This window comes from Tasmannia lanceolata, unplaced genomic scaffold (assembly GCF_043159265.1).
Source record: "Tasmannia lanceolata isolate RefF3 unplaced genomic scaffold, GAP_Taslan_0.1 ptg000013l, whole genome shotgun sequence".
Taxonomy (NCBI): domain Eukaryota; kingdom Viridiplantae; phylum Streptophyta; class Magnoliopsida; order Canellales; family Winteraceae; genus Tasmannia; species Tasmannia lanceolata.
Window position 1 is genome coordinate 21,743,798 of NW_027518690.1, and position 16,307 is coordinate 21,760,104.

General features: G+C 40.7%; 1 protein-coding gene across 1 annotated transcript; it reads left to right on the forward strand.

The window, feature by feature from the left end:
• Positions 1-1,734: 1,734 nt before the first annotated feature.
• Positions 1,735-15,506, forward strand: LOC143889947 (large ribosomal subunit protein uL6). The gene is made up of 3 exons (XM_077394360.1): positions 1,735-2,178; positions 14,956-15,078; positions 15,244-15,506. The coding sequence occupies exons 1-3, from the start codon at positions 1,816-1,818 to the stop codon at positions 15,328-15,330; spliced, it is 573 nt and encodes a 190-aa protein (XP_077250475.1). The 5' UTR covers positions 1,735-1,815; the 3' UTR covers positions 15,331-15,506.
• The last annotated feature ends 801 nt before the right edge of the window (positions 15,507-16,307 follow it).

Consider the following 16,307-nt stretch of genomic DNA (forward strand, 5'->3'; position numbering starts at 1 on the left):
GCAGTACTTTTTGAAAAATACTGGAGAAATTAGATTGTTCGTGGCCCGTACAAACCTATGTTTTTCAAAAAGTATGATACATCCTGTTAGAGATTTTCAAAATAATATTGGAAATTAAATGAATTTTAATAGTATAGAAAAATAATTTTCAAACAGGGCCGGTCTCGCGGGTTCTGGGTCGACCGTAGATTGGTTACTAGAAATGTAAACGATTTCCAGAAAGGTGTGGCCGGTCGACCGCGGTACTTTAGATTGGAAAAACTAAAAAGTCCAGAAGCCTATCAGCGGGCGACCGCGGCCGTTCAAAAATTTATCCATTGGGAGAGCATTCACATGGCTTTTCACTTTCGTTTTCAGAAATTCTTTCATGTCTTTTGCTTCCCAACAGTAATGGATGATTTTCAAACGTAAGGGACACTTAAATCGCAAAGAGTTGCCATCGAATGATCATTATTCAAACCAATCCAAGAGATGTCTTAAAGGGACGCTTCTCTTAATAAATAGACATCAAATGCTATATAAAAGGAGCATAAATAAGTCTTTTAAAAAATGGCTAGTGTTGTATTCTCTTTCTCTCTCTAGCAATCTCCTATTCTCTTGATTTTCAAGATAATTGTTCATTAAACAGTGCACTAAGGACTGTTTTCTGTAGAATCAATTTTAGTGATTTCTCAAAGGCTTGAAGTTTTTAAAAAGGTATTTTGGGTTTGATTCCGCTTATGCAAAGCATCATCAAACATCTGTAGGATCTTCCTACAAAGCTTCATTGTATCTTGGAGGCAATACGTGGATCCCCTTTGTACACAACTGGTGGGGACGAAATTTGTCAATTACACACCTTACAGCAACACTGCATAATTTTATCTTCTCAAAATTCCCACCAACACATCCTACTCCATAGGATGATCCAAACGTCCATTTTTTGGGGCCACAAGTACTGTACATCTTACTCCATTGAATCATCCAAACGATCCATTTTTTGGGCGACAAATACTGTACAACATTCTCCATAGGATGATCCAAACCATCCATTTTTTGTGCCACAAGATAAATAGGTTGTGCCCTTAAAATCAAATCCATAGGATCATCCTAACCCTCTGATCTATAGAAGTTTCCATACCGTGCAGTCCTTCTATATATCGGAGGGTTAGGATCATCCTATTGGAATGAATTTTTGGGCACAACTTATTTATGTCGTGGCCCAACAAATGGACGGTTTGGATTATGGAGTTGGCCGTACCATATTTTTGAAACAAATACAGGTTTGTATGCTTACCCATCATATTTTCTCCCCAAAACTAATCGTTTGCTTTATCCGAGTTTTTATATGGTGTAAGCCCTTATAGTCCCTTATTTTTCAAAAACTACTCTACGGATCACACTATAGGATGATCCAAAGTGTCCATATGATGGGCCACAAAGTAAATAGGTTGTGCCCCAAAAATCATTTTCATAGGATGATCCTAGACCTCCGATCTATAAAGGTTTCCATAATATGCAGTTCTTCATAGATCCGACGGTTGGGATCATCCTATAGAAATGATTTTTTGGGCACAACCTATTTACATTGTGGCCCATCATATGGACGGTTTGGATCATCATATAGTGGGTCCGTACACTACTTTTTGAAGAATACGGGACTATAAGGGCTTACACCATATAAAAAGTTAAAAACTCGCTTTAAACTAACCGTATTTCTAACCCTAAATCTCTCATGCTATATAAACATACCAACGTTTAGGGTTTCATTTGCCTTAGCCACCTCCCTCCTTAAGTTTTAGGGTTTCATTTGCTTGGTAAAGAGAGAGAGAGAGGATGAAGACGATCTTGGCATCACAGACCATGGACATAGCAGAGGGAGTAAAAGTAAAGGTAAAGGCCAAAATCATTGAGGTGGAGGGTCCACGTGGCAAACTCACAAGAAACTTCAAGCATCTCAACCTTGATTTTCAACTCATTGAGGGAGGGAAAAAGCTCAAAGTTGATGCCTGGTTCGGATCTAGGAAGACCATGGCCGCGATCAGGACTGCCATTAGCCACGTCCAAAACCTAATCACGGGCGTCACAAAGGGCTATCGTTACAAGATGCGATTTGTCTACGCTCATTTTCCCATCAATGCTAGCATCACCAATTCTAATAAGAGAATTGAGATCCGTAACTTTCTTGGCGAGAAGAAGGTACATTTTTCACCTTTCATCTCTGTTTTGTTTTTATTTTTCTGGGTTTCTTGTTATGTGCATATTAGTGGAGTTAGTTAGAAGGGGGGCGCGGTATCTTGAGCTCAGATAACTTATCTGAGTTAGCCCCATCTCCCATGTTGTTTGACTCATCTAACCCATTCAGTCTATAGAACCTGACATAGATAGGGTGTTCCTAAGAAACCATCTCCATACAATCATCCTAACCATTCGATCTGTAGAGGCACAAAATGACCCATTTTCTAGACGTCCATTTTAAACCTCCACAAGTCAACGGTTAGCATGATCCTATGGAGATGATTTCTTAGGGACACCCTATCTATGTTAGGTCCTATAGAATCAATATCTAACATAACCTAAACAACATAGGCACCCACCCTATTTAGAGTCTAGATAATCTATCTGAGCTCGAGCTCAGATACCATTTACTTTGGTTAGAATGTGGTTATTAATTATGTGGTTATGAGTTTTAGGTTGTGGATGTTAGTTATGCCTATGTGTTATGTAAGTGGGTTAGTGGGGTAGTGATGTAAAACTACCTTTATGCTTGTATTTAAGTTTGTATTTAAAAATAAAGGATAGAGAAGAGAAAATTACGGCAAACAAGGGAAACTTTGCTTCGGAGAGTCATGGTTCCTTACGATTTGAACCACTAGGAGGTCCGGTTGATTTGAATCAACCATTCCCTCATCTCTTTCTGTCTTTTTTCTTTGTTTAATTCTGTTACGGCCAATTAGGCACGTAACATTTCTTTTATTTCAGTAATAATTATATGCTTCTGTTTGTTAATTGGTACTTCGTCGTGAATAGACTGTATTAGAATGCTTTTCTGTTGAAATTCAGTCTGTTTAATTGAAATGGTCCAACTATTGGATTGTTGAGTTGAGAGCAAAAGATGGAAGGTAAAATCCATTGATCGAATGATGGGAGCTCTTTTTGGTGTGAGGATTATCTATAATATGGCCTAATAAGGTTATGGTATAGGCCTGAGTTATTCTTTGTATTTGCTTTTGTTTCCTTCTGCTGGATTGGCCTTTTTGAATTTTTTTATCTTGTTAATGAAATTTAATTGTTTGGAAAGAAAAGATATGACCTAGGATATGACTCAAATATATGGAGGGTCTAGTTCTAGGAGCTTGGTTTGAACCGAACCCTCACGGTTCCTCTTGGAAGTTTGTTTGATCCTTCTTACTCAAACTTTTGATTGGAAATAACCTATAGCTGGCATAGGCACATGCTTATGCATCGGAACGAAATACTAATTGTGGTCATTGAAGCCTAGATTTTCAATCTATGAATAAATTTTGAAGTAGTTTGCCTGCACAATATTGTTCGTATTACGTAGGAAGGCACAAACAAAAGCAATTGTATGTATCCAAATTCTTTTTCTTGCTGATATAAGGTTTTCTTGAGTACATCGTGGGGAATAATCTTACCAGGTCTGTAATGATGGGAGTTAGTGTAACTGCAAGTGGTGGTGGCAATAATCTTACCAGGTCTGTAGTGATGGGAGTTAGAGTCGAATGGAAGTTGATTGCTTAGTAGCGAACAAGCTCGAGTATGTCAGGGCCAAACTTCGATGCTCCTATTTGGGCCTTTCACTGTGCTTGGACCAATAAAAGCTCTGTAGGACTCGATGGTAGAGATGTTTCAGAGGAAGCTGTCAATATGGAAAATATGTAGGATTGGATTTCTTATCTTGATGATGGCTGATATCATTCCTATATGTCACTTTTTGCTGGTGCCCATTAGCATAATAGAGCAAATGGGACTGTCTTTAGAAGAGGTTCTATTTAATGATAGGGAGGAATGCAGGAATAAAGCTAGGTGGCTTGGGACTTAGTATGCAAAACAAAGGAAGAATTGTGCATCTAGTGACATATGCTGTTGGTCATGTTTGCAAAAGTAGATTTAATTTGAAACTCAAAATGTATACACTATATAACAAGGATATAGTATGAATTATGGTATTTATAATTATGTGTACAATATACAATCTTGATAGGTATGAATCCTTTTGGGATGGAGAAAGAAAGATGTGACAAAGTGTTATCAAAGAAGCAGAGACGAGAACAAAACGTAAAAAAGATCAGAGAGATGACAATAAAATAGAATGCCTCTATTCGAGATGCAGATTCTTGAACTATGCCTTTTGACGTAGGTACGTAGGTGCAAGAGCCTGCCTAAAGCTGCTCTGGTCAAGAAAAAGATAGAGAAATGATGAAAACCAATAATCAACTTGCGATATTTGATCAATCAATTTTAGAAAGATGGATAACATTGGCACTAGATGGATAATAATATTGGCTCTGTAGAAAATGGCGAGCACTGAACCCGTGATTGGTTTGAACCAAAATATGGCCAAGACGAGGAAAAGTTCTTGAAAAAATGTTTAGTCGGAGAAGTCCTTTGGTACAACTTGGAGCCGAAAATAGTCGAGAAGCGGGCTATGACAAAATGGGTGGCCCTGATGTGTTCCCTATGATATTCTTTCAAAAGTACTGGGATATTACGAGACTGGACTTTATGGCCTCCAAAACAGAGGAATAATCAGTGAGGCAGCACAGTCAACTTTCATAGCCCTCATCCTAGAAGGAAGGGATTATAGGAATCAAAGACTTCCGCCCGATAAGCCTTATCCACAACATAGGGAAAATAGTATAAAAAATCTTGGCAATAAGACTAAAACCAATGATGGCGTCTGTGATATCCCAGTTTCAGGGGGCTTTTGTTGATTCAAGACAGATCTTAGATGGAGTATTAATAGTTAACGAAGTGATTGATTCTGTCAAGCGAGAAAAGAAGGAAGGTCTTATCCTTAAAGTTGACTTAGAAAAAGCTTATGATCATGTGGATTGTGAAGTCTTAGACGAAATTCAGAACAATATGGGTGTGTTTGGATCGCCGGAATCAGGAATCGGTATCGGTTTCACATTCCAATCCAATTATAATTCCACCCGTAAACGGATAATGATTCCAATTTCAGTGTTTGTGTAAGCACTGGGATTTATCTAGGGAATCAATCGTGATTCCCATTCTAGCGTTTGGTACTATCCAGACCAAAGCTGGAATGGAATCAAATTTTCAATAATTATTTCAATCAATAATACATGTTTTTCTAATAAAATATAAAACCACACACATATAAACTAAACCATTGATGCTATAGAAATGTCATTGCTGATATAACAATAAAATAACAGTGTCCTTGGTTGGACAGAAGTTTTAAACGTTGACATAACCACAAGAAACAATATCATATAATAATACATCTTTGGTGAGTGCTTACCCGATGGATAGAATTAAGAGAGGAAATCAATCTGTGCCTCACTTCAATTCAAAAAATTAAATTAAAAATTAAAATTTCACAATTACACAATCTGAGCATCCATACAAACATGATAGAAACAGAGTGCACTCTGTTTTTGGAGAGAGAGAGAGAGAGAGAGAGAGAGAGAGAGAGAGAGAGAGAGAGAGACTCTTCCAGACCATCTTCCACTTGTCCTCACAGCAAAAGCCCAACCCAAAAGCCAACATCTCCTTCACTTCTATATCTCACTCCTTGGATTCCTACTTCATCTTCTTCGTCTATACTCTTCCTTTACTTTCCTCTATTTTTTCCAACACATAGAGAAACCAATATATATGGTTTTTAAACACCCAGAGAGAGAGAGAGAGAGAGAGAGAGTGAGAGAGAGAGAGACTCATGAAACAATTTCAAGAAGGCAACTAATCTGTTTGAAATCGAGTCATTAAACCAGAGGAACGGAAAAACACAATAGAGAGATAGATGCATACCTGGTTTGGTTTGCAGGAGAACCCAACGAAAGATGAGAAGAAGATGATGGCGTTATTTCGGAAGCTTGAGAGGGATGGTGCTCTTAAAACCTAATATTAGAAGCCAAATTGAGAAAAAAAGAGCAAATATCGAGTGACGCCGTTTTTTGCTCTGATTCTGGGAATCAAAATACCACCCCTCTAGGCAGGTATCAAATCACGCCCTATATTCCCTTACTTTTTCCAGCGGGAGTCAAGCGTTGTTTCTCATTCCATTAGTCAAATGAATCCAAACAGTGGAATCGCGGATGTCGATTCCTGATTCCGATTCCAGCGATGCAAACACACCCTATGGGTGCGTTTGGATTGCCGGAATCAAGAATTGGATTCAGCATCACATTCCAATCCTATTCCAGTTCCCCCTGTAAACAGAATAGCAATTCCAATTCTAATGTTTGGATATGCACTGAAATTCATAAGGGAATCAGTCATGATTCCGATTCTAGCGTTTGGAACGGTCTAGACCAAAGTCAGAGTAGAATCAAAATTTTAATGAAATTTTCCAACAATCTAAATCAACAAGGCTTGTTCTTTTTTATACTAAATTGTTGAACCACATATATTTCTAAGAAGCTTGGATTGGGCTCTCCTTGTTAATGACCTTTATTAAGGGTGTGCTTGTGGGCCCCATCCAAAAACATTAAATCAACTACAATGTGATATATAGTGGGCCATCTCCATCACCTGAAAATGGGTTCTCACTAGTCACTACAGTGAAAGGAATGCCATAGAAACTTAAGATCGGTGTTTGTGGTCGCCATCTCCATTACCAAAATTGGGGCTTTCAATATAGAGGACCTGGTGGGTATATATGTGGGCCTAATTAAAATGCTTGAATTGGGCTCTCCTTTTTAATTGGTTAATGACCAAAACACCCTTATTTTAGTCTTAAATTTTCAAATGAACACCATAGCTGCTGGATGGGAACACTGGAATGAATTGTTTCACCTGACCAATAAGGACAGTTCAGCTGGTAAAAAAATTGGTTTGTCGGACATCTGAGAAGCCCTAATATCTGTATTAAATTTTACACATGTACCTGAGAAAAACCCTAATTTCTGTATTAGATTTTACCCACAATTGGTTCCCAAAATCCAAAGCAATCAGGGCCTGCTAACTACACATATGATGCTCAAGAACATGGAATTTAGAAAAAAGAAAAAGAAAAAAAGAAACAAACATAGCAAAAGAAACAGAGACAGGGAGAGGAGAGGAGAGGAGAGGAGAGGAGAGCAGGTTTGAAAGGAGAAGAAGTGAGAAGTGTAGAGGTGAGGAGTGAATATGAGATGAATGAACTACTAATATCCGGAACCTTGCGCGTCGTCTTTCGTGTGATTTCGAGAATGAGAATGCCACCTCCCTGCACGGGTATCAAATAACGCCCTAAATTCCAGCGTTTTTTCCGCTTCCCACCCTTCATTCCCTTTACAAAACAGAACCAAACGGTGGAAATAGCTAAATCGGAATAGAACACCGATTCCTAATTCCGAATCCCGCAATCCAAACGCAGCCTATGGGTTTCGGGGCAAGGTGGAGAAAATGGTCTAAGGCAGTAGTCGCAAAGAACCACTTCTCTATCCTCATCAATGGTTCTGCGGAAGGCTACTTCAGAAGCTCAAGAGGTCTTCGTCAAGGTGACCCCTTAGCCCCCTATCTATTTATAATGGTGGTGGAAACTCTAAATCTGATGTTTGTCAAGGCAAGAGGCATGGGACTTATCCGTGGCTTGCGTGCAGGATTAAATGGGGAAGAAATCACTCACCTCCAGTTTGCGGACGCCATGTTGATCTTCACTGAAAATGAGGAGGAAGTGGTGGATAATATAAGATATCTCTTTTGATGGTTCAAACTAACCTCTGGTCTGAGAATCAACTTTATGAAAAGCAAATTGGCAGGTATCAATGTGGAGTCTGGAGCAATTAAGAGGTATGCGGCCATGATAGGATGTGAATCAGGATCCTTCCCAATGACATACCTTGGGCTCCCCCTCGGTTTTGGGATCCCATCCGCAGCCCAATGGGACCCGGTGATAGAAAGAATAGAGCGAAAGCTAGTATCATGGAAGAGAAGATACATCTCACTAGGTGGATGGATAACGCTGATTAAACCCGCCTTAGCCAACATGCCAATTTACTTTATGTCCCTCTTCAAAATTCAAAGAATTGAAAAATTGCAGCGCGATTTCCACTTGGAAGGTAATGGGCAAAGTAAGAAGCCGAGACACCTACTGAACTGGAAGATCATGTCCAAGTTAAAAAAGAACGGAGGGGCTGGGAATAGGGAAGATAAAAGGTTGAAATCAATCGCTTTTAGGCAAATGGCTATGGAGGTTTGGTAATGAAAAATCAGCCTTGTGGCACAAAGTAGTTGGGGGAAAATATGGGTTGAATTAATACCGTCGACAGGTTAATGAGTCGAGGTCTAAGCTTAGCCAATCGATGTGCTCTTTGCAAAACATCCAGTGAGACCCTGAACCACATGTTCATGCTATGCCCTTTCTCTTTCTAGGTGTGGATGGCGATATTTAAAGCTTTTGGGTTCTCATGGGTTATTCCAAGAAGTGTACTGTACGAAGCTTAATTTTGAGTTGGAGTGGAGCTTATGTTGGTTGTACAGGTGAAGATATGTGGTCTTCAATCCCATATGCCATCGTATGGCACCTATGGGCGGAACGCAATAATCGGATTTTTGACGACAAAGAAAGGTGCCCTGCGAAGGTTACTATGGATATTAAACTATCCATCATCAAATGAGCCAAAGCTAAAAGTGGTATCCACTGTCCAGTGGGTGACATCCTTCGGCACTGGGCTAAAGTTGTAGGGGAGAGGAAACCTAAAAACATCATATCTCCTCAATGGCTACCACTTCCTGAAGACTGGCTAAAATTAAATTTCGACGGGAGCTCTCGTGGAAATCCGGGGCGAGCGGGAATTGGTGGAGTTTTACGTGATCATCTAGGTACGACCCTCATGTCTTTCTCCGGACCGGCTGGGACTTGCGAGTTGCAACGCAAATGAGGCTGAGGTATCGGCTCTCTTGTTCGGCCTTTAATGGTATGCAAAACACAAAACTGACCCGCGATTGTTGAAGGCGACTCATCCAATTCTATTGCATGGGCCTCCAACAACTCTAGTGGCCCGTGGCGTCTCGCGAATAAAATTGACGAGATCAGGGACTTGAATCCGCCCTGTACTCCAGCACCGGCACCGAACGACGAATGACCTGGCGGACACTCTTGCGCGGGAAGGAGTGGACCGGGAATCTGTTATTGTTTCTGTACTAGGTCCTCTGGATTTGTAATGGCTAGTGTCCTTGTGCATGGTCTTTGATGTATTTGGGGGACGTCTTGTCCCCTTGTACTGATTGTCATTTCCGGCATTCTTAATAAATTGTCACCTTTTTCAAAAAAAAAAAATGGGTTGAATTGGGGAGAATGGCGAGCTAAATCACTGAGGGCAAGAAGAGGGTTCAGTAGCTTGGAGATCAATCTGTTCGGTCAAAGAAATATTTGAGCCGTTGGTCCGATTCAAAGTCGGTAGAGGTGACCAGGTTAGATTTTGGCTAGACTTATGGATTGGGGAAAAACCACTAAGAGATCTCTATCCAAGACTATTCCGTGTGGACTCAAATCCAGAAGCAACAGTGGCAGAATACCTAGAAAGACTTAATTCTCTGGGTCAAGGCTTTTGGGATCTCAGATTAACGAGGGACTTAAAAGAAGCGGAATTTCAAGATCTTCAGGAACTACTGAGTTCTTTATGGTCGGCATACTGTTCTAGCCTTAAAGAAGATGAGAGAGTTTGGTCTAAAGAGTCAAATGGGATTTTCTCGGCAAAAGTCCTTTTCGCTGAGATCATTAAAGATAGGAAGTCTTCAGTTAGTAGAATTTGGAATTCTGTGGTACCGCCAAGGATTGTTGCCTTTCCCTGGGTGTAGCTCACAGAGGAATCAATACCTGTGATCGTCTTTAACAGCGTAAGATCCAAATGGCAAGCAGATGTGTTCTTTGTCTGGAAGTTGAAGAATCGCTATACCATCTTATGCTATTGCCCCTTCTCATCTCAAATGTGGGATAAGGCAATGCAAGCTTTTGGAATGACTTGGGTGAGGCCTCGTTCAATTAGGAAGGTGCTCCTTCACTGGAACTCTCGCCCTTTTGAGGAGATAGGCAGACTTTTATGGAAAGCTGTACCATTCTGTATTGTCTGGAACATTTGAAAAGAAAGGAATCAACGTATTTTTGAAGAGGTGAGTAGGTCCTGTAATCGGGTGGCTTCGGATATTAAAGTAGAATTATGCTCCTGGGTGAAGTAAAGAAGGACAGTTCCTTTCACTATTAGTGAAATCCTGCAAAATTGGCGATCAATCCTGTGGGACAGATCTGCCTTAGCTAAACCAAAACCGAAATGGAAGCCACCTCCGATGGGTTGGCTGAAACTTAACTTTGATGGAAGCTCGATCGGCAACCCTGGCAAGGCCGGGATTGGAGGGATCATAAGGGATGACAAAGCTTCAACATTGATGACTGATTCTGGTCAGATAGGTGACTGTGATGCGAACGAAGCTGAAGCAAGAGCACTTCTCTTTGGACTGCGATGGGCTCAAAGACCACCCGCTGAGCCTTTTAATAGTAGAAGGAGATTCGTCTAATGTGATTAGTTGGGCTTCGGGCAAATCGAAAGGGCCTTGGCGCCTTCAGGATCTGATAGCTGAAATCTTGGACATGGTTCTATTGCTAAAACCGCGACTTGAGCATAGAAGGCGGTTGGCTAATGAATTGCCAGATTCCTCTTCACACTTGGTTTATCTTTTTCTTGAACTTGTATTTGGTTGCTAATGATGCACTATGGCTAATGAATTGCCAGATTCCCCTTCCTGAATTTTCTCTTATTAATACAATGTCCATTTTCAAAAAAAATTAACGGACTATACTCCTAGGATCTGAATTGTCGTGCTAGAAATAAATCGGTATGGGTGGTGGTGTTTGGTATTCCTCTTCACACTTGGTTCACCAAATTGCTCATGGCCATAGGCTCGATTTTGGTGATGTGATAGAGATAGACTTGGAATTGGTTGATGGTCGAAGGCTCATCAGCCCAAGAATTGATACTGACAAACAGCTGGCAGAGCCTGCATGCTGAGGTAAAGATAGCGGTCAAAGGTTAATGGTTCCCCATATCGGTGAGAGTAGAAGAAACTGAGTCAACCGGTTTTAGCCAGATCTGGTGGTCTGGTGGGCAGCGGATGGTCTTGGATGTAGGAGTTGATGACATAGGGGGGCTGAGATGAGCTGCCAAGGTAGACAATGATGCGGATACCGTAGTTCTGCTGCTCACTGACATGCATTGGTTGCAAAGGCAAGCAATGAAGCACACACTCTTAGTCAATTCATCATCTCTTAAAAGGGCGAAAGGCCTACAATATATAGTGTTTCTAACCCTAGAAGACTGACCCTGCTTGGGAGTCTCCTATTCCTACTAAGAAACTAACTAGGACTTGAGAACAGTAACTTCAACTAAAGCAGAATAAAACAAGCACTCCAATAGAAAAACTATATTGTAGCTCCTTATTGCATATGGACTCTATGGAGCTAAGGACTCAACTCTTTAACCCACAACTAGGGATGTGGGTTCTAACTCATGAAACCTGAAGGGTCTAATTATCATTCATGGGTTCCTCCCACACCAACCTAAAGGAATTGACTTATTTGCCCCCTTGGGTGTGTATGAGCCTCATCATTTTGTGGGCTTAGTGGTGGCATGCTTCATTTGGGACCTACTTGAAGACTAGTTGCTTTGGTTTCTCTCCTCTTGTCGTGGATGCACCACCACCACACAGTAGTATATATTTCTACTTATTCGGAAGGGAGACGACATGGTATTAGTTTATTTGTTTGTCGGTCGGCAAAGCCTCCCTTTCGCGACGCAAGCACGTAGGGGGAGGTTTGTTGGCTTACTCCGGACGTCACGTTGTTAGCAGTGGTTGAGTTGTTCAGTTTCGGTCCTCTCACTTCACTGCTCCGGCCTATACAAGTGGTTTTAGAACCCTGCTTTCAAGTTCTTAGCAGTAGTCGGCGACTCTTTTTTGACTTTACATAGCTTTTCGTCACCCCTACAACTATTCATTCAAATAATAATACTCACCTAGATTTCGTACGCGGACCACTACCACTACCTAAGTCAAGACTGACTGTATTGAGTCTACGCTCACCCCGGACAATGTTAGTGTCAGTATGATGACACCCATTATGATCGAAAGCGAGAGGGACTTCTTTTTGTTAGGCAATATCTTGAGTGGATCGAAGGCCTCCGGCTCCGAGTCAGAGAAAAACTCCATAACCTTATCATGAATGCCTTTCGCATGGCCACACGAAATGCCACTCATGTGGGCCAGTGATGCCTCCAAGGTTGGGTAGAGGGAAGAGTGGTTGTGGAATCTCCCTTCTCATTGGTCGAGGAATGATGTATTGATCAATGGTCGTTAGCGGATTGAGGAAGGAGAGGTTTGTGGCTCGGGAAGGGGAATACAGAAGTGCTTGCGATCATAGTTGTCAAATTCTTATGAGTCAACTCTCGAGTCGAGTCGAGTCGTTGGGCTTTCGAGTCGAGTCGCATGGGCGAGTCGCCTCTGTTGATGACTTACGAGTCGTCAGGTGACTCTTACGAGTCGCTGCGAGTCGAGTAAAAAAACTAAGACTCTTACGAGTCAAGTCGAGTCGTTGGGCCTGGGCTTTCTTGTTTTTATGGTTTAAAGCTTGGAAGTTGGAACTTGGAACAATTATTATTATTTTGAATGGAAGCCAATTGCATTAACTGCGGAAAAAATACCGAGGAGGTATGTACAAATAAAGAGACCGAAAAGACAAGAACAAGCCCCACCTGTAAGGGTCAAGGAGGAACAAAGTCAAATAGCTCAACTCTCTCCCTAGAGACACCATCTCTAGCTAAATTGTCCGCCAACCCATTAGCTGACCGCCTAACATGATGGAAAGAAATCAATTCATCTACCACCCTGTCTTAGATCTCATCGAAGCAAGAGGCAAATCTCCAAGGGGAGAAATGAGAGCCACTAAGCCACATTATCACATTGAGCGGGCCTCCTTCTACCACTACGTTATTCAAATATTCATTCTCAAGATACCTTTTTCCATAGTAGATAGCACATACTTCAGCTTCATTAGCGTTTGCGACTCCAATGGGACCCGCAAAAGCCCATTTTATAGCTCCAAATTCATCCCTCAGGACTTACCCAATTTTGGCAAGACCAGGGTTCCCCATGCTAGACCCCTTAAAGTTTAGCTTCAAAAAAGCATGTGCGAGAGGCTCCCATTCTTGGACAATCTTGGGTTCTTGGCCTGAACCACCAAAAATCTCTTTACAACCATACCACAAATCATGATACAAATCTAAAGTGAGGAAGGGTTTTCCCCCATGATTAAGTTCCAACTAGAACTTAATTATTTTTGTGCATGCAAGTTACAAGTATGTAGTTATTTATATTTTTGGCTTAGTGCTTTATCTATGTGCCATTGGGTTATATTTTTTACATGCTTCATCTTTTGATATATAATTATGTTCTTTTCAACTAAATTTCTGTTATTGTCAAAAACTCTTATGAGTCACGAGTCGAGTCGAGTCACGAGTCATAAAATTAAGAAATCGAGTCATGAGTCGAGTCACGGGTTGACAACTATGCTTGCGATCGATCTCGAACTCCCCTCGCCATTTCCTACCTATTATTCGGATTGGAAGGCAAGCTTTCATCAAAGATACTCCAGTGCCTCTTTTCCGTTCTGGTCTGCCATCTTCTTTCCAATCTATCAAATGCTTCAGTTTTTATCCTTCTTTCTATTCTGTTTTTGCTGAACTTTAGAGCGATCTTGAACAAAGGCATGAAATACACCTGTAAATTAGATAGAGATGCCTTAATTGGAATTATTCTCCTACTGAATAGTCGATCACTAGTTTTTGGCTGTCACTGTTCCTGATATGACGGGGTGGGTAATTTTCAAATTTGTTTTGTGCATGTGTATGTGCATGCCTTGTGATTAGCTCGGTCACTTTGTTGTGGCCCTGTTTGCTTTTCTTTTCATCATATACCATCTTTTATCTTTTAAAAAAGGGAAAAATTTCTAATTGTCTAGTAATCTTATTTTCAAGAAGTATCTAATTTATGCATAATATTGTGGAAGGTGGTTTACCAACTGGTCTTTTGGTGGAAATCAAATACCCACACAATCTTGATGGTGGATTTCCATTACTTTATTGTGCACTGATTGGTGATGAGGCCGTTCATTGTGGGTGCTGTCTAGTACTTTTTTCAAGTATGATTTGGGTAGTTACAAATTCTCTTAATTTTCCACCTACGTTCAATGCCATGGCTTCTCACGGGAAATTATTTTACAGTCACTGATGTTCTCCATCGAATTTGCTTATTGATTTGTAATATGGTTAAAATTTCTGGCTTACGCGTCTTCATTTCTAACCAGAAATGCGTCTATGCTTACTGTTGTTCGAAATCCTTTTACAATCAGTGATGTTCTCCATCGAATTTGCTTATTGATTTGTAATATGGTTAAAATTTCTGGCTTATGAGTCTTCACTTCTCACTAGAAATGCGTCTATGCTTACTGTTCAAATTTGGTTTGCCAAAGAACCTTATGTTTCCTGATTTACTTGGGCCAAGGTATAAAGCATCTGACTGCCATTTCTGGACTACTTGAGGGCAACATTGGAAGTAGCTATTTTAACTTGTATTGTTAAGCAAATCCATTTTTTAAATATAGGAATCTAGAGCAATCGCTACGGTTTTCATGTGAGGTTTACCATTAAAAATAATACAGTTTTCATTTGTGGATTGTGTTTTGCAATTTGTTTTTTCTTTTGTTGAATGTGGGGTTTCCCTTAAATTGTTTGGCAGGTCCGGAAGGTGGATATGCTTGATGGGGTTTCAATTCTTCGGTCAGAGAAGGTTAAGGATGAGCTGATATTGGATGGAAATGATGTTGAACTAGTTTCCCGATCTGCTGCGCTCATTAACCAGGTACTGATTTCTCTCTCTCTCTCTCTCTCTCTCTCTCTCTCTCTCTCTCTCTCTCTCTCTCTGTTTTTTTTGAAAGGTAGGTACTAATTTCTCCCTAATCTCATCTATCTTCTTTCTAATGTCCATACACTTACTGAGGTGTTGGTTCCTGGTTTGTTGATACAGAAATGCCATGTGAAGAATAAGGACATAAGGAAGTTCCTTGATGGTATATATGTGAGCGAGAGGAAAACAATGGCTGAAGAAGATTGAAGGAGGTGAGAGGAGGGGTTGTGGTACTTAGTTTTCGTTGAGGTTTTTTATGAAGGCTCTGCTCGTTGGGTTATGTTCGTTTTTAGTTATATTTCTGGACTGGTTAATATTTTTAAAGTGGATGAAAAAAATCTTGTGTTTTGATCTTCAGGGTAGTAAAAATTTTGTTTGTCACATTTTCAAGTTTCCTGCTTTCTATGTTGATGATTTGGAACTGATTCTTATGGTATCCCATAATGGGAAGTGCTTCTAGCATGGGGTTTAAGCATTTAAAGCTCAATTGGTCAGGGCTGGTTCAACCCAGCTTTACATAACAAAAGTATAAACAAAGAGAGTATTGGCGGGACGCATAGGGAGAGATACCAAGGCCAGGATGGCCACTCAGTTTGGTCACAGGTAGTTACTGCGTAGTGATGAATTAAAACTTTGTTGAGATGGAGACAAGCTAAGTAGTCTTCTCGTAGTTATCTTGTAGAGTAGTGGTAAGTGGTGTTTTGGTGTCTTATCTTGTAGAGTAGTGCTAGGCGTGTAATTACCCATATAGGTAGAGAGAGCGACCATCAATCCCAAATTTCTACTAGCAGGAAACTACCTTTTTTGTTTGTTGCCTTTGTTTTTTTAAAATGGTTTGCTGGTTTCTTGGATTTGGGTAGTAGTTTGCTGGTATGCTACGTGGGTATGTAAGTGGGAGGAGAGCCAACTAGTCTCTTGGAACTCTGAAACTTTGTGCAACCAAATGAATATTTTGTTGATGTGGCAGCCAAAAGCCACACAAAACCCCACAAGCTAAGATGTTTGCTGAATCACCTTCAATTAACAACAGTCCTGATCCATGCCCTACAAACCATTTCAATCCCCATAGTAACGGTTTTGCCTTTGCTTCATCAGTGTCACAAATTCCAGTAGGGCCAGAGAAGGATATATGAGCAGGATATGAGCGTTGAACCATTTGAATTCCGGAATAGGCCTCCAATCCC

What these genes read in the sequence shown, in the direction of transcription:
- LOC143889947 (XM_077394360.1), top strand. Translation starts at nt 1,816, where the DNA reads ATGAAGACGATCTTGGCATCACAGACCATGGACATAGCAGAGGGAGTA. An exon ending in ACTTTCTTGGCGAGAAGAAG is followed by an intron (nt 2,179 to 14,955) that starts GTACATTTTTCA and finishes ATTGTTTGGCAG; the next exon opens with GTCCGGAAGGTGGATATGCT. An exon ending in CTGCTGCGCTCATTAACCAG is followed by an intron (nt 15,079 to 15,243) that starts GTACTGATTTCT and finishes TTGTTGATACAG; the next exon opens with AAATGCCATGTGAAGAATAA.